At 47.7% G+C, this 18,850-nt stretch overlaps 1 protein-coding gene across 1 annotated transcript in view; it reads right to left on the reverse strand.

Annotated features, from left to right (window-relative positions):
- Positions 1–18,850, reverse strand: part of col9a3 (collagen, type IX, alpha 3) — a 232,919-nt gene that overhangs the window by 70,583 nt on the left and 143,486 nt on the right. The window contains exons 16-22 of the mRNA XM_073062368.1: positions 18,601–18,654; positions 17,571–17,624; positions 15,165–15,218; positions 11,835–11,888; positions 11,654–11,707; positions 3,376–3,420; positions 360–413 (exon numbers count right to left, since the gene is read on the reverse strand). Of these exons, the coding sequence (XP_072918469.1) occupies positions 360–413; positions 3,376–3,420; positions 11,654–11,707; positions 11,835–11,888; positions 15,165–15,218; positions 17,571–17,624; positions 18,601–18,654 (369 nt within the window). The remainder of the gene's footprint in view (positions 1–359; positions 414–3,375; positions 3,421–11,653; positions 11,708–11,834; positions 11,889–15,164; positions 15,219–17,570; positions 17,625–18,600; positions 18,655–18,850) is intronic.

The following is an 18,850-nucleotide window of genomic DNA, read 5'->3' on the forward strand; positions in this document are numbered from 1 at the left end:
AACTTGGTTGTCAGGCGGAAGATGATGCACTGTATTGGGGTTTGCCAGTGGTATGGAACATCGATGGCACAGTGGTAGCCCAATACAGGCGGAGATATCACTGACCCAGTGAGTATAAATTAGCAAACGCCCAGAGTGAGTAACACCAAGAAAAATGGGGTAGATGCTTAGCACAGAGATGATTTAAACTGATTCTGCTTCTCTCCCCCCAGATGCCACCCGATGCGCAGTATACTACACCGGGTGGTCAGTTACAAATGAACCAGACGGTGATATTGTGCTGCTGCCTCTCGGGAGGAACCACAGGCAGCATCGTCAAGGCCTGACTCAGAATTGAACCCAGGCACTGAAGGACTTACCGGACTCCCAGGGGGACCCTGGGGACCTGGAGCTCCCATTGGTCCTCGGCTTCCCTGTGTGGGAACAGAAGTAACAAGCCATCAGTAACAACCCCCGGAAAACCTCCTCCCAGTGACACCGTGAGACATCACGGACATCAGTTCCTGGTGCTTCCACTGGGCCCAGCACTAGTGAAAGTTCAATGGCTGAGGCCTCTCCCAGCCCAGACCCAATGCAGGCATACCTGGCTCAGACCTGTTATAGGTGTACCTCAGTCCAGAGCCAGTACAGATATGGTACTGCAGGTGTACCGGGCTTACAGGAATAATCCAGCCCAGATCTGGTACAGGCAAACCCAGCTCAGGGCTGGTACAGCTGTACCCCAGCCCGTACCCAATACAGGCGAACTCTGGCTGTTAAAATGAGCAGGGGTTGGATTGGATGGACACAGACAAGGTGTACTCACTTGTGAGAGACACCAGAACAACAGTCATTACCTGGTAACTGATGAAAGCAAAATGGAACTCAAGAGAAACGGCTGTGGGGGTGAGGATTTCAAGCGGCTGAGGGGTGGGGCCTGATGGGGAAGCGGGTTCAGTACACAAGGAATGGAGGGAGATGGTAATGGGGATGGAGACGTTAGGAGGATCAGAAGCCGAGCACAAGACTACGTGGTCTGGTTTAGTGCATTACATTGTGTAAGAGCATGTTGCCAGTCGCCCAGTGAGTACAACATGCAGCACATTGTCCAACAGAGCGACTGGCATCCTACCCTGTTCCATGCATGTCAGCCGGTGTGTGACGTATCTAATCCAATAGTGTGACACAGTAGTGTAGCGGGTAGCACAGCACTACAATGACAGCAGTAAGATCAGGGTTCGATTCCCGCTGCTGTCTATAAGGAGTTTACACGTTCTCCCCACTGCTCCTTCTAATCTGCACAGATGTACGACTGTGCAGTTGGAATTCTCTTTTATATAATGTTAATATAATTAAACAACAATTAATAAGTTACAGTCACAGTATCTTGGCAATACTTTTTATTGGGGTAATAAAATAAAAGATCTGCTTGTATCTATAAGTTCTGACATTAATACTGTGCCTGTCAGTGATTTATTCAATGAGTGTGTAATCACTTGGATAACAGATTTCCTGAGAATGAGTTAAGAGGATAGTAAGTTTTTGACCCTGTTGCTACTGCAAACAACCAATTTTGAATGTGGAAAAGAGGATGCTGTACGACTAACAAAATATACTCAGTTACCATACCGAACTACAACGAAGGCCTTGCCTCAACAATATCCCAGCAATACAGTGATTTCAAATTTGCAATTGCTGAGAAAGTTGAGACTGGCTCAATTAAGATGTTCACTGATATGTCGAACTATATGCTTAGAAATGAAGAATTTGAAGGACTGTTAATTCTTGCTGACATCAGAACATTTCAGACTTCCAGTGCTGACTGTGAACGTGGATTCAGTCTTATGAATTCAGTCAAATGTAAATCCAGAAACAGACTAGGAGCAGAACATTTGGATGATATAACGAGGATTAAGATGTATCTTTCAGCTGGATGTAAAATTAATCTGGAAGTGTTTATAGACAATTGATGTGTAATAAAGACAGGCAAGAAAAAGTTTAAGAAACACGAAAGATTTTCTTTGTATTTCATTATATCCTTCAATTAATAAATAAGATCAAAAGCATGTGATTGTCAATTTTCATTCTAAATACTCACGGTGTGCATATTACAAAAAAAATCATTTAAAGTGCCACGCAGTTTTCAGGTTGTGTAAAAAATTTCCAGCTCAGAGCAATGGTTGATCCGCGTAAAAAATAAATGAGGCGGAACCCTGGTTCATCCTGTGACTGCAAGGGTTTCTTTCGGGTGTTCCAGCTCCCCGTCCCCCCACATTCAGAAGGTCAGGGTTAATTAGCTGTGGCCATGCTATGTTGGCATTGGAAGCACGGTGACACTTGGGTGCTGCCCCAAGCACATCCTCGGATTATGTTGGTCATTGACGCAAAGACATGTTTCCCAGTGTGTGACACGCAACAAATCAAGCTCATCTTTATCTTTAATTTCAGGGTGCAGATTTTCAAACTCCTGCTGGGATACAATGCCATCTCCAAACCAATCTCATGAGGTTTGATTTCTATTTGTCCGTGAAAATCTGATGCATTCTTCAACTCGCAACAGATCCACACGCACAACACAATGAGCCTGTGGTTAAAGATTAGCTTTATTTGTCAGTGACCCACACAGTCTGAGGATGTGCTGGGGTCAGTCTGCAAGTGTCACCATGCTTCTGTCAACATAGCATACCCCCAACTTACTAACCCTAGCACACATGGTCACAGAAAGAAGATGGAAACTCCTTATAGACTGCGGTGGGAATTGAACCCAGGTCGATGTTGCTGTCCTCCAAGAGGTGCATAATCTTGTCACGATTTGGAGGCTTGTGTGCCTCAATGACCCAGAGAGCTTTGTTGACTGAAATCGTGGCTTTATGGTTTGGTTCTTACTAGAGTCACCCATGCCAAATAGGTCAAAGGGGAGAGGACAGACTAAGAGTGATCCACTGGTCCTCCAGGTTCGGGGGTTCAGCTCAGGGCCAACATCCCTGACTGGTAAAACAAAATTGTTACAGAAACAGCAATGAAGAATCCTTCTACATCTGAGTGCAATGATATTCCTGAATCTCCACCTGGGATTTGCATGGATGACAGTAGTGAAACCCACGAGGAAGCTACTGACACGATGAAGGAAGCCCTGAACATTGCTAGAGATGGAGGACGTTCATTGCTGCCCTAAACACGGAGTAACAAACAGTAAAAAAAAAGCTGGCACTGTAAAACTTTACGTTAACTGTGCATTTATCTCACTCAGTCTGCCACTGATGCTTATGTGACCGGTGCATTGCAAAGCACCAGTGCTGTATGGGACTAAGTGACACTTGGTTGCATTGCTGGGGATATGTGACTGAATTGTATGGGACAAATACCATTATGACTATGTTCTGCAAGGCTGCTTACCTGTTCACCTGCAGGACCTCTCCTTCCTGGCTTTCCAGATAGTCCCTGAGGTAAAAGAGAGGCATACATCAGACCATTCCATTCTGGACATAACGGAGATATTGTTGGAGATTTACACCACCAATCCAAAGGCACAAGGCAGACTGCAGATGCTGGAAATCTGGATCAATGCACACAAAATACTGGATGATCTCAGCAGGTCAAACAGCATCCATAGAGCAAAATGAAGAATTAATGTTTTGGGCCAGACGTCGACTATCTATTTCCCTCTGCAGATGCTGCCTGAGCTGCCGAGTTCCTCCAAGATGTTGTGTGTGTTACATCAGCCTTCAACAATGTCCTGACCATGACTAGGACCAACATTCATTACACAAAACAGAGACCGCAAAAGACAAAGAGCCTGTCTTCCACCTATCACTCTCCAGCTTCTAATGTTATTCCTGCTCTTCCCCCTCCCTCCCCTGCCTATCATCTCCCCCCTCACCTGTCAGTCCTTCCTCCCCCCACCAAGCTTTTTATACCAGCTATCTCCACGCTTTCTTTCCAGTCCTGATAAAGGTCTCGACCTGAAATGTCGATTGTGCAATTCCCTCCACAGATGCTGCCTGACTTACTGAGTTCCTCTAGCATCTTGAGTGTTGAGCTTGTCTTGGTACTTGGGCACAAAGAACAGTTTTGTATTGTCAGACATTTTGATTTGTATTATATTGATTCCACTGGGGTTACACACACGTGTCAGGAAGGTGAGATCCATTGTCAGTGACTCCAATCACCGAGGCCATACCCTCTTCTTGATGCTGCCAACAGGCAGGAGATACAGGAGCCTGAAGACCTACAACTCAGGGTTCAACACAGCTTCTTCCTCACTGCCATCAGTTCTTGAAAATCTCTAACACCATTTCAGACAAAACATGCCTCTGTCTCTCTCACTCTCCACCTCTCTCTCTCAATATTAGTGTTGCTGCTCTGTAAAACTCTGATTAGACCACACGCAGAAAATTGTGATCAGGAAGGATGTGGAAGCTCTAGAGAGGGTGCTGAGAAGATTTACCAGGATGCTGCCTGGATTAGAGAGGGTGCGGAGGAGATTTACCAGGATGCTGCCTGGATTAGAGAGAGTGCAGAGGAGATTCACCAGGATGCTGACTGGATTAGAGAGGGTGCAGAGGAGATTTACCAGGATGCTGCCTGGATTAGAGAGGGTGCAGAGGAGATTTACCAGGATGCTGTCTGGATTAGAGAGGGTGCAGAGGAGATTCACCAGGATGCTGCCTGGATTAGAGAGGGTGCAGAGGAGATTTACCAGGATGCTGCCTGGATTAGAGAGGGTGCAGAGGAGATTCACCAGGATGCTGTCTGGATTAGAGAGGGTGCAGAGGAGATTCACCAGGATGCTGCCTGGATTAGAGAGGGTGCAGAGGAGATTCACCAGGATGCTGCCTGGATTAGAGAGGGTGCTGAGAAGATTTACCAGGATGCTGCCTGGATTAGAGAGGGTGCGGAGGAGATTGACCAGGATGCTGCCTGGATTAGAGAGGGTGCTGAGAAGATTTACCAGGATGCTGCCTGGATTAGAGAGGGTGCAGAGGAGATTGACCAGGATGCTGCCTGGATTAGAGAGGGTGCGGAGAAGATTTACCAGGATGCTGCCTGGATTAGACAGCACATCTTACTAGGATAGGTTAGGCTTTTCTCTTTGGATGAAGGAGAATGAGAGGTGACTTGATAAGAGTTATACAGAGTGGGCAGCCAGAGACTTTCCGGGGCAGAAATAACTAATACGAGGGCTGCAACTTTGAGGTGATTGGAGGAAACTATAGAAGGGATGTCAGAGGTCTGTTTTTTTTTTAAAAACACCGAGAGTGGTGAGTGTGTGGAACACCCTGCCATTACAGACATTTAAGAAACTCTTAGATAGGCACATGAATGATAGTAAAATGGAGGGCAATGTGAAGGGAAGGGCTAGATTGATCTTAGAGTAGGTTAAAGGGTCAGTACAGCATCATGGGCTGTCAGATTCTGGCAGATTCTATCTATGTCTCTAATAATTTTATAAACTTCTACCAATTCTCCCCCAGCCTTCACCACTCCAGAGAAAACAATCCTGGTTTGCTAAGTTAGCAAGTTCTGCGTCACATGCTGGTGATAATAATCCTGATTCTGGTTCCTTATTGACCATGCTTTCTGATCCTTGGGTGGTGGCCTGAAGATCCGTCTCTGCCAAAGGTAGTTAAGGTTCTCCTTCCCTCCACTAACCTGGAGGTCACCCTTGGGTAAGGTGTAGCACCCCGCTGCTCAGCCCCACCTTCCCCTTCTCCTCCCAAATCAGGGTCATGTGAAACCATGGGAGCAGGTTTATTCTTTTATTCCCTGGAGCACAGGAGAGTGAGGGGTGATTTGATAGAAGTATACAAAATTTTGAGGGGTATAGGTAGGGTAAAGCAAGCAGGCGTTTTCCATTGAGTCTGGGGTGTCACTGTGAGACAAGCCGGGGAGAAACTATTGGAAAAGGGGGGAAAGTTGTCCGCTGAGTCATTCAACCTCGGGGACTCCCCGGTCTGCAGGTTGGAAGAGGAGGTTGGTAGAGAAGATGTTGAAGCTGGAAGGTGTCGTTTTCACTGACGAGTTCGATGTGGGTTGTTCCAAGAGCACGCTTCATACTATCCTGGAGACTGAGGATACCCTGTTCAGAGAAAGGTCACAGCGACTGGCCCCTGAAGAGATGGAGGACGTTTGGCAGCATTTGTGTAAGTTGAAGGAAGCTGAGATCATCACTGAGTCCTGAAGCCCCTATGGGTCCCCAATAGTTTGTGGCCCGGAAGAAGTACGGGAAGGTATGCATGTGTGTGAACTATAGAACTCTGAACAGGCGCACCGTCCCTGACCAGTAAAGTCCCGAGGATTGAAGACACACTGGCCTGTCTGAGAGGTGTGAAGTGGTTCAGTGTGCTGGACTTGAGGAGTGGATATCACCAGATCCCCATCAGTGAGGCCGACAAAGAGAAGACGGCATTTATATGCCCCTGGGATTCTTCCAGTTCGAAAGGATGCCCCAGGACATATCAGGAGCCCCTGCAACCTTCCAGTGGGTCATGGAGAAGATGGTGGGGGATATGAACTTGCTTGAGGTATTGGTGAAGTTGGATGACCTCATAACATTTGGATCCTCTTTGGAAGGACATGAAGCGAGGCTGCTGAAGGTGCTGCGCCACCTGAAAGCTGAAGGGTTAAAACTTTCCCTGGACAAGTGCCAGTTCTGTCAAACGTCTGTTAGCTGTTGGGCACATAGTCTCACAGAATGGAGTAGCTAAGATCGAGGCAGTTACCACTTGGCCAAGGCCCCAGACTGTGAGTACTCTGTGCTCGTTCCTTGGGTTCTGTGGTTATTATTGGAGACTCGTGAAGGGCTACGCCAAAGTGAGTCACCCCTTGAATCAACTTCTGTACAGTTACCCTCCCTTGGGGAAGAAAGGGAGGGGAAAAAAGGACAGAAGGGTGGAGAGTATCTTAGCCCGTCAGAGCCCTTTGGACAGAGGTGGGGTGCAAAACGTGAGGAGGCTTTTCAGTCACTGAAGGAGCTGCTGACCCAGGCGCTGGTTCTAGCTTTTGCAGACCCCCAGTTGTCATATTTGCTGCACACGGATATCAGCCGAGAGGGTTTAGGGGGCGTCCTGTATCATGATCGGGGCTCTGGGTTGAGGCCTGTTGCATTTGTCAGCCGGAGTCTGTCGCCCTCCGAGAAAAACTAGCCCACTCACAAGTTGGAATTCCTGGCACTGAAATGGACGGTAGTGGATAAGCTGAGTGACTATCTCTACAGGGTCAAGTTTGAGGCGAGGATGGACAACAACCTGCTAAATTATATCTTGACCTCAACGAAACTGGATGCCACAGGCCATCGGTGGTTGATGGTGTTGTCTGCCTATGATTTCAGCCTGAAGTACTGGCCGGGGAGCCGGAACATTGATGAGGGACTGGTGAGGGACTGGTGAGGGACGAGGAGTGGGAGAGCGTTCCTGCCCCAGGGGTGAAGGCCATATGTCAGTTTGCCATCACAGTGAAGGCAAAGGGAAAGGAGGGGCAGGATCGAGCAGTGGATCAATTGGGAGCTTCTGACGATGCCATACCCCAAGTTTACTGTAACCTGACTGCCCTGAAGACAAATCAGCTGCCGGAATTGAGTTCTGGGGAAGTGGCAGCTGCTCAGCGAGATGATCCAGGCATTGGCACCATTTGGGCAGCGGTTGAAAAGGAGGACATGGCTCAGGCGGACTAGACGAAACATGCGTCGGTGCCTCCATTACTGCAAGAATGGCTGAGGTTAGAGTTGAAGAACTAGATCTTATACCAGGTCACGTCACATCCAACTGGTTCTGCCTGAGAAGTATCGGTGGATTGTGTTGAAGTCACTTCACAATGATTCTGGAATTTGGGGGTGAAATCGACCTATGGATTGCTCAGAGACCAGTCTTACTGGCCCTGAATGAAATTGGAGGTTGAAGAATACTGCAATCGTGCATTCCCTGCATATGGCAGAAGATACTGCCTACGCGGGCAGCTCCCTTGTCCCACTTGTAGAGTGCTGGGCCTCTGGACCTGGTGTGTTTGGATTTCCTGTCCATAGAACCTGATGCCAGCAACACGGCGAATGTCTTAGTCATCACGGACCACTACACCAGATATACTCAGGCTTTTCCTACCAAGGACCAGAGGGTGACTAAGGTGGCAAAAGTGTGATGGGAGAAGAAATTCATCTATTACGGCCTTCCCAGGCGAATACATAGTGACCAGGGACAGGATTTCGAGAGCAGACTCATCTATGAGTTACTGGGCATGCTTGGAGTTGAGAAGTCGAGGACCACGCCCTATCACCCGCAGGGCGATTCTCAGCCTGACAGGTTTAATCAGACCTTGCTGGACATGCTCGGGACCCTGGAGATCAGCAAGAAGAGCAGGTGGAGTCAACATATTGGTCACTGTTCACAGTTACAACTGTACTCGAAATGAAGCTACTGGGTACTTGCCATATTATCTGATGTTTGGGCATAAGGCGAGGTTGCCCACTGACCTTTGTTTTGGGACTGACAGGGGTGACTTACCACCGAAGACTTATCTGAAATATGTGTCTGATATGAGGAGAGCTGAAAAGGGCTTATGAACTGGCTGGGGTCGCGGCCGCTAAGCAGAATCGAGGAAATAAGAGGAGGTAGATTAAAAAGTGAGTTTCTCCCAACTCCTGCTGGGAGACTGAGTCCTCATAAGGAATTTGGGACAACCCGGAAAGCTCAAGTTGGCTGACTGCTGGGCGGCTACGCCCTATATGGTGGAGAGTCAGATGCCAAACCCACCAGTTTTCCGGGTGAAACCAGAGGGGGGGAATGGCCTGTCAAGATTCTCCATCGGAACCACCTGTGCCCCGGGACAAGAGGTGCAGGTAGACCCAGAGCCCGACTTGGAGCTTACACCTAGTAAGAGGACTCTGTGGAAATCTGGGGCAACTGTAGGGCTAACAGCAGGAGAGGTTAGTCCGGCCCCCACCCCTGAGAGGGATACTGATTCAGAAGATGAGGACCCGGATGTGTGGTATATGCCACCTTTCGCTAACTCCCCATTGATTGAGGAAGAGACTCCAGGCCCTTCTCTCACTGAGTCAGGTGAAGTGGGGTTGGGGGGGGGGTGCTATCTGTGGGCAGCCAGGGTTGCAGCGGGACTCTGCAGGGGAGGAAGCGGGGCTTGGCCATGGGACAGAGGGGTCCGGGTTGCAGGTGGGCACGAGTGATAGATCGGGGGAGGCCTCGCCAGGTAGACCGGAAGTATCCCCAGTAGTGTCTGAACCTGAAGAGTTAAGTGAGGGTGTGCGGAGGTCTCAGAGAATTCCGAGACCACTGGATAGGCTGGCCTACGTAGCACCAGGGGAGTGGAGTGTGGCCCCTACCGTTTTGGGGAGCTACGTCATTGTCTTGTGCACCTGGATTAGACTTAGTGTTTTGTAGGAAGGGTTGGCAAATTATCTCAACATCATGAGGACATGACTAAATTTGGTGGGGGGGACAGTGTAACATGCTGTAAGTTCTCACTGCTAACGTAATGGCCTCTCTGTAATATTCCACTGCTAAGGTAATTAGTGCGTGGAATGGGCTGCCAGCGACGGTGGTGGAGGCGGAAACGATAGGCTCTTTTAAGAGACTCCTGGATGGCTACATGGAGCTTAGAAAAATAGAAAGCTATGAGTAAAGCCTAGGTAGTTCGACGGTAGGGACATGTTCGGCACAGCTTTGTGGGCTGAAGGGCCTGTATTGTGCTGTAGGTTTTCTGTGTTTCTCTGCAGCAGCAATGTTTGGGTTATCACTGGAGATAATGGGGCATGTTAGCCAACGAGTGGGATGTTGTTCTTTCTTGTGTGTCTGGGAGCTGGGAATTTCCGGTCTTTTGCCGGGGAGAGATGAGGAGAGAAGACACGAATGGAGAGAGTTGGTGGACCGCTGGACAGAGTGGACTTGGAGCGAGGGTCCGAAGGTCAGCACGATCGGAGGAGGTCGATGGTGGACGAACAGCCATATCAATAAGCTCCAATATTGTGCATTGGACTGTTTCATGAGAATGGGCCCTTTCTCTTTCTTTGTTTTCTTTACTAACCTTATAGTCAAATTAAGAATGATAAAGCTCAGTTGTTTAACTGCACATTGTGTACTGTTTGTTATTTCGGGGTACTGATTTGTAACAGGGGACACATCACGCAGCATCCACCCAAACGAGATTTCTTAAGTTTGGCCGGGCCGAGGGCTATCGTCCCCTACGTTCAGCCACTAGCCGAAGCGAGAGTTACAAACAAAACAGAATCACTGGGAGTAGGAGAGATCACAGACTTTGAGGATGTCTGTTCAGTTTAATCCAAGGTGGTCCTGGTCACTTGGAAAATACGGTATTGTGCAAAAGCAGTGTTCAGATGTGCAAAGCTGATAGAGACCTATCCACACAGACTCAAGGCTGTAATTGCTGCCATAGGAGCATCTACTAAATACGGACTTGAAGGAGGTGAGTTTTATGCAATCAATTATTTTGTGTTTAATAATTGTAATAAATTTAGACCAATTTGCAGAAATTTGTTTTCACTTTGACAAAAAGAGTCTTTTCTTTTCATCAGTGTCAAAAAAGGCAAATTAGATCCTCTGTGATTCATTGCTGTAAAACTATAAAACATGAAAACTTCCAAGGGGATGAATACTTTTTAATAGGCACTGTGTGTGCCTAAGACATTTGCTAAGTATTTGCCATCGAGTAAGAAGCAGAATGATTTGTGAAACTGCATTCATTATTACTGGGAAACTTCGGCATACTGTAAAACTTTCCAAAGGGACAAGGTTCCAATTCCTGATCCATATGGGGAATCTGATCAGAGGCAAGTCAGGCAGATAGATGGTGTGTTGAGAGAATGGGCAGACAAAGGTCCTGATCCAGAACACGGGGATAGTGTTTAGAAGTGATCTAGATCCCTGTCATTTACACAGTTCTGTATTCAGAAGCACATCGGAGAGGTGGTGACCTTGGGGTGGTCCTGTCCAGGGAAGGGAACTGGGGAGATGGCACAGGTTAATGCAGGCAGCTGCTTAACTCTAGTTTTGCTGATCACTCACCCTGCCCTCTATTGTGTGCTCCCATTATACTTTCATTCTGATCTCTGCGTGCTCTAATCATATGCTCATTCTGGTCTGCGTGCTCTAATCACGTGCTCATTCTGATCTCTGTGTGCTCTAATCGTTTTCTCATTCTGACCACTGCATACTCTAATTATGCCTTTGTTCGGACTTAACTGCGTGCTCTAATCATGTGCTCATTCTGATCTGCATGCTCTTATCATGTGCTCATTCTGATCTGCGTGCTCTAATCACGTGCTCATTCTGATCTGCGTGCTCTAATCATGTGCTCATTCTGATCTGCGTGCTCTAATCATGTGCTCATTCTGATCTGCGTGCTCTAATCATGTGCTCATTCTGATCTGTGTGCTCTAATCATGTGCTCATTCTGATCTGTGTGCTCTAATCATGTGCTCATTCTGATCTGTGTGCTCTAATCACGTGCTCATTCTGATCTGCGTGCTCTAATATGTTCTTGTTTGGGCCTCTATTATGTGCGTGCTCCAATTGTTTTTGCATTCTGAGCTCTGCGTGCTCTAATTATGTTCTCGTTCTGACCTTTATTATCTGTGTGCTCTAATTCCCCTCTCCTTTGCTTTGTGCTCTTCCAGTCAGCTCTGTTCTTTAGGCAGTTCAATACTCACAGGCTGCCCAACAGGGCCTCTCTCTCCGGGGGCTCCGTTTTGTCCAGGATCACCCTGTAACATAGGAAACACATCATGAATAAATATAGTTCAGTGAATTATCCCTGTACTTCTCCATGTACTGAGATTGTCTTGTCGGATTTTTGTTTAACGGCAGTGAATAAGGTGAGAAACTCTTTACCTTCTCGCCATTGGCCCCCGGATTTCCATCTCGCCCATCGCGGCCCGGAATTCCCTGAAATATTTCAGAACATCCTTAAACCTTGATCAAAATTCATCAGCAAACCCTTCAAGGTGTGAAAATAAAGGACACAAAGGAAGTTGAAATGCCTGAAGGGGTTGCGTTCCATGCGCTAACCCTCACCAATATGATCTGAAACACAGTGCTCCATCAGCCCTAACCCCATGACATCTCCTCTGCCTCTGATCGGTCACCGTGTTTGCTCTACATTCCGTGTTGAATAAGCAGACATTGCATCTGACGCTGTCATCCCTTCACCTGGAATTGTTCTGGATAATCCTTACTGCATTCTAATTTTCACATCCTAATTATATAGTGCCTAGAATTTTTAGTTAATTAGGTTACAGCTGAAGCAGTGTTAGAACATGAACATAGAGCAATACAGGCCTTTTCGCCCAAGGTGCTTTAACCTCCTCTAAGATCAATCAACCCTTCCATCCCACACATCCCTCCATCCAAGTGCCTGTCTAAGAGTCTCTTAAATGCCCCTAATGTATCTGCCTCGACGGCCACCTCTGGCAGGGCATTCCACACCCACCACTCTGTGTGTAAAAAAACCTACCTCTGACAACCTCCCCCCTCCCCCCCATACTTTTATCTCTAATCACCTTAAAATTATGCCCTCTTGTATTAGCCATTTTTACCCTGGGGAAAAGTCTCTGACTGTCCACTTAATCCATGCCTCTTAACATCTTGTACACCTCTCATCCTCCTTCGCTTCAAAGAGAAAATCCTTAGCTCGCTCAACCTATCCTCATAAGACATACTCTCTAGTCCAGGCAGCCTCCTGGTCAATCTCTTCTGCATCCCCTCTAAAGCTTCCACATCCTTCCTATAATGAGGCAGCCAGAACATTCACCACTTTGCTTTTTGTACAGTACACTCTATACAGTCACCTTTCTAGGCACTTTCTCAACACGCCTTGGCATCTTCTCAGCTACCAGCAAATATCCATGAAGGTGGCAAGACGTGTTGAGAAAGTCACTAGGAAGGTGACTTTGCAGAGGTATAGAGTGTACTGTATTAAAAGCAAATCCTTTGAGAATTATCCTGAGATTACTTGTATCCCCCCTCCTCATTTCCAAGGGGAAATGCACCACTTCGCCCCTTGACTGGCAGACAGTCCCTATCATTACCCCCCGTGGCCAGTCGACAGCAAATGGTGCTGAAGTGGAGACAGTTGAGAGCTGCAAATTCAGATTCAGATTCAGTTTAGTGTCATTTAGAAACCGCAAATGCAATGCAGTTAAAAAATGAGACAACGTTCCTCCAGAATGATATCACAAAAGCACATGACAAAACAGACTACACCAGAAAATCCACATAATGTTTGGCATGTCCCTGTCAACCCTTACCAACTTTTAATTAATAAGACCATAAGAACATAGGAGCAGAATTACGCCATCTTGCCCATCGAGTCTGCTCTGCTATTCCATCATAGCTGATCCCTTTTTCTTTATCTCCTCCTCAATCCCAGTTCCCAGCCTTCTCCCCGTAACCTTTGATGCCATGTCCAATCAAGAACGTATCAATCTCTGCCTTAAATACACCCAACGCCCTGGCCTCCACAGCTGCATGTGGTAACAAATTCCACAACTTCACCACCCTCTGGCTAAAAGCACTACAGAAAGCATTCTGTCTGGATACATCACGGGTTGGTATGGCATCTGCTCTGCGCGTGAATTCAAGGAAGTGCAGAGAGCTGTGGACAGAGCTCAGCTTGTCATGGGAAACAACATCCCCTCCGTGGACACTTCTCGCTGCCTCAATAAAGCAGCCAGCATAATTAAAGACGCACTCTCTCCTAGGACATCAGACACAAAAGCCTGAAAGCATGTACCACCAGGCTCAAGGACAGCTTCTATCCCACTGTTAACAGACTCCTGAACGATAAGATGGATTCTTGGCCTCACAATCCACCCAGTTGTGATCTTGCACTTTATCGTTTACCTGCTCTGCACTCCCTCTGTAGCTGCTATACTTTCTATTGTTTTACCTTGTTCTACCTCAATCCATTGTGTAATGATCTATTCTGTAAAAACAGTTTGCAAGACAAGCTTTTCACTGTACCCTCGTACATGTGACAATAATTCCACACTTTCACCTGTGTGTATTTTGTGATTGCTCTCAAGACTCAGAACTGACCTCCAGATCTCTGACCTCCCTCAACAGAATCAAGGAAGTTCATTAGAACTGATGTGAATTTTAGGTGCTTAGGAATTAATAGTTTTGTAAAATAATGTGAAAATGGTTTTGTTATTTGTGGATGATAGATTTTTAAAGAAGTGATTACTGCCTAAAACACTTTTGGCTGAAGTTAAAACTATGTTATTTTTATGTCTATGGATTATAATTGACACAGAGGAATAATTTTTAAAACTGGATTTTACAATTTTGTTTCAGTCCATAGAGCTGCCTTGCTATTCCTCCTTTGTGCTATTTATTTACTGTAATTTATAGTAATTTTTATGCATTTCCTGCCACAAGTTGCATTTCAGAATGTCAGTGATAATAAACCAATTCTTCTGATCTGAGCTTATTTGCACTATGGTCAGCATTGCTCCTGTATTGTCCATTGTACGTGGCCTATCAGCAGCATCAACAGAGCTCTACCACAAGGTATTTCTCACAGGTTGGTGGCAGTTATTTAAAAAGGGAGCTTTGAGGGCGTTTGTCCATTGTACGTGGCCTATCAGCAGTGTCAACAGAGCTCTACGAACTAAATAAAAGTTCAGAAGGGATAAGCGGAGTGGCCATAGTTGGGAGCAGGCCACTTTGGAGAGTAGAAGTGACAGTCTTAGGCTCAAAGGAGGCGTCGGCTATTAAACTTTCCTTTTTTGTTTTTCTCCCCCCTCTAACTGTACCATTTAAATGGCTGTGGTGTTCTTCATGCCAGATGTTGGAGTCTTGGGAAAGCTGGAGCCTCCCGGGGAACTATTTAAGGCAGAGATTGATAGGTTCTTTATTGGACATGGCATCAAAGGTTACAGGGAGAAGGCTGGGAACTGGGGTTGAGGAGAGAATAACAAAAAGGGATCGGCCATGACTGAATGGCGGAGCAGACTCGATGGGCCAGATGGCCTAATTCTGCTCGTATGTCTTATGGTCTTATATTTGTACATTTTATGTCTTGCAAAACAACAAATTTCATGACGTACCGTAGGTCAGTGATAATAAACCTGATTCTGACTCTGAGTTCCATGACCCCTGGCCCAGAGATTGTGTGAAAGGAATGTACCAAATCAGAGCAAACATTCCTGAAACACTTACTGGCTCCCCTTTCTGTCCAACGAGACCAGACAACCCTCGTGGGCCAATCTTCCCCTGTAATAAGAGCAAAGGGAAGTTAACCTTTGATGCTGAAGTAGCAATGGCCAGAAATGGTTCAAAGTTCAAAGTAATGTTGTTATCAAACTGTGCAGATATTACCATGTGGTACCCTGAGATTCATTTTCTTGCAGGCATTCACAGTAAAGATAAAGGAATACAGTAGAATTTATTTTAAAAAAACTATACATCAGGGGTTCCCAACCTTTTTTTATGCCATAGACTCTCTACAATTAACCAAGGGGTCTGTGGACCCTGGATTGGGAACTCCTGCCGTACACAAACATGGACAACAACCAATGTGCAAAAGAAGACAAAATGTGTAAATAAAGAATAATACTGAGAACATGTGTTGCAAAGAACCCTTGAAACTGAGTCTATAGGTCGTTAAATCAGTTCTCCTGATGTGCCCATGACCACAGAAAACCACAAAGAATTGTGGACTAAGAAATTTGACAATTTTAAATCAATGCTCTCTGTAACTGGAACACTTCATTCTGCATTTCTGTTATTGTTTTACCTTGCACTACCTCAGTGCACTGTTTTTGGTAAAGTAACCTGCAAGGATGGTTTGCAGACAATGCTTCTCACTGTACACGTCAATAATAAACCAATTTAAGGTGGCACAATGGCGTAGGGGTTAGCGTAACACTTCAGAATGCCTGCGGTCAGAGTTCAATTCCTGGCTGCCACAGTAAGGAGTTTGTATGGCTTCCCTGTGACCACGTGGGTTTCCTCCAGATGTTCTGGTTTCCTCCCACATTCCAAAGATGTACGAATTAGGGTCAGTGAGTTATGGGCATGCTATGTTCGTGCCGGAGGCATGTTGACATTTGTGGGCAGCCCCAGCACATCCCTGGAGGGCACTGGTCATTGATGCAAGCAATGTATTTCACTGTACGTCCAGGGTTCCCAGCTTGGGGTCTATGGTGCCCTCGGTGAATGGTAAGGCTGATTGGCATAAAAACAGGCTGGAGCCCTTGCTGTGACATATAAAAGCTATCTTAATCTTTCGGAACATCTCAGACCACGATCACATTGGTTTCTCACTCTGGGAGCTTGTCAGCTCCATCATGGGTACTAGCCTCCATGGTATCTAGGACATCTTCAAGGAGCGATGTCTCATAAAGGCAGCATCCACCATCAGGGACCCCCATCACCCAGGTCATGCCTTGTTCTCATTGCTACCATCAGGAAGGAGGTTCAGGAGCCTGAAGCCACACACTCAATGATTCAAGAACAGCTTCTTCCCCTCTGCCATTTGATTTCTGAATGGACATTGAACCCATGAACACCACCTCACCACTTTTTTAGTTCTACTTTTGCACTGCTTTATAACTATTATATAATTACTGTAATTCAGCTTTTTTTTCCTCTTTTATTATGTAATGCAACGCACTGTTGCCTTGAAACAACAAATTTCACCACAGACGCCAGTGATATTAAACCTGATTCTGATTGCTGTCTGAAGGTTGGCCTTTGTGTTCCCAACCTCACGGTATGGATGACCCTTCCAAAGGGGCCCCCCAGGGTAGCACAGTGGGTAGAGCTACTGCCCCCCAGGGTGGTACAGTGGGTAGAGCTACCGCCCCCCAGGGTGGCACAGTGGGTAGAGCTGCGGCCTCACAGTGCCAGAGTCCCAGGTTCAATCCTGGCCTTGCTGACAATGTGGAGTTTGCACATTCTTCCCTGTGACCACATGTGCAGGTTGATAGATTATTACTGACAGTGTAGGTGAGGGGTAGGACCTGGTGTGGAGGGTGGGAAGGGGGCGTTGAGGAGAACGTGGGGAGAATTAAAATGGGATAAGGTCAGTATAAATGGTTCACACAGAGTCTGTGGCCGCTGGGCCTGTTTACTCACTGTGTCTCCCTGTGACTCTTGGGGAGGTGATCTTGTTCAGATACATATTGCTGAGATTGTGTCATTGCGATATTGCTGAGATTACGGATACTGGGTGCCACGGTAGTGTAGTGGTTTGTGCAACGCTTTCACCGCTCGAGCTGTCGGATTTTGGAGCTCAGTCCCAGCGACTTCTGTACGGAGTCTGTACGTCCTCCCAGTGGAATGCACGGGATTCCTGTGGGTGCTCTGGTTTCATCCCACAGTCCAAAGGCGTACTGGTCATTGTAAACTGCCCTGTGACTGGGTCGGGGTAATTCGGGGTCGGTAGGGTTTGATGGGCAGTGCGGCTTGAAGGGCCGGCCTAAGGGGCTATTCCGGGCTAAAACTGTAAATGAAATCAATAACTGTATTCACTGCCTGTGACATGACTCCAGGGTCCAATGGCTTTTATCGCACTTAATCTGCTGATCTGAATATTCGGCTCAGTGGGCGACAGTCACTTACCGGGCTTCCCCTTTCCCCCGGGAATCCAATGAGCCCTTTGGGGCCTGCGTCGCCCTGGAATGAACAACAGACAAACCATAAAACAGTAGCAGAGACGGCGTCTCGGCGCACTCACCCGCACCCCGCAGGTCACGGGTTACCGGCGCTGGAACAGCCCCAAGCAGGGAGCAGTGACAGATGAGCCACGAGCTTGCTCCACAGCACAATACCACAACTGATACCACGATACCTCAACCACGTTGCCCCTCAACCGAGTGAAGGTTGAAGTATGGTGAAATACTTCCAGTTGTAGAAATATAAACACTATACCAGTAACAGTGACCAGAAAATCACTGGACAGCTGTACAAACTCTCCTAGCTTACTAATGCCTGTAGCCCAGACAACTAATGCTGCAGTTATCCCAGAGAGGCAGGGCGTGTGGGACCTGTATGTCAGAAATCAGTGTCTTTACCTGTTTCCCCATCACTCTCTTGCTCCTCCACCCTCTCTCCCTTCCCACCTTTTCCCCTCTCCCCCTCCCCACCCTCCCTGCTTCACTTCCACTCTCCTCCACCCCTCTCCCTACCCTTCCCCTCCTCCTCTCCCAATCCCTTCCCCCAACGGCCACTCCACATCCCTTCCCCCAACCGCCTCTCCCCTCCCCTTCTCCCACCCACCTCTCCCCACCCCTCCCCCAACCACCTCTTCCCACCCCTCCCCCCAACCACCTCTCCCAACCTCTTCCGCAAACAGCCTCTCCCCCTCACTCCACCCTCCATCCTCTCCCCAACCACCGCTTCCACACTCCTCTCCCTCCCTCACATCCCTACTCCACCTCCCTTTCCACCCACACTTTCTCCCACCCAACGGACCTTCTGCTGGGCCATCTCCTCCCCCCGAACTGGGTCAGGAGACCTCAGAGAGGGCCGCCAAGCAGTACACCCCAGGCCTGCCCCACCGACCCCTCAGACCGAATCCTCCGGCACGAGGCCAGAGGGTTTGCCCCTCCAGTGCCTGGCCACGGACGTGTCCTGTTGCTTTCGTACTTACAACTTTCCCGGGGGGCCCCGGAGGGCCAGCAGGACCCTGGAATCCCATGAGACCCTGCAGGAGAACAGGAGAAACAGCAAATTGGAGAGGGCAGTAGATGGGTGGGGGATACGTGGGGGGGAGGGAGTGGGTGCTGGTGATGGACCACCCACACACCCCACCCCGGTCAAATGGTCACCTGCCATAAATGAGTGAGGGCCCCTGGTGAGCCATGGCCACACGGTGGCATAGCAGTGAGAGTGCCAGTGAC

Source organism: Hemitrygon akajei, chromosome 11, assembly GCF_048418815.1.
Source record: "Hemitrygon akajei chromosome 11, sHemAka1.3, whole genome shotgun sequence".
Lineage (NCBI taxonomy): Eukaryota > Metazoa > Chordata > Chondrichthyes > Myliobatiformes > Dasyatidae > Hemitrygon > Hemitrygon akajei.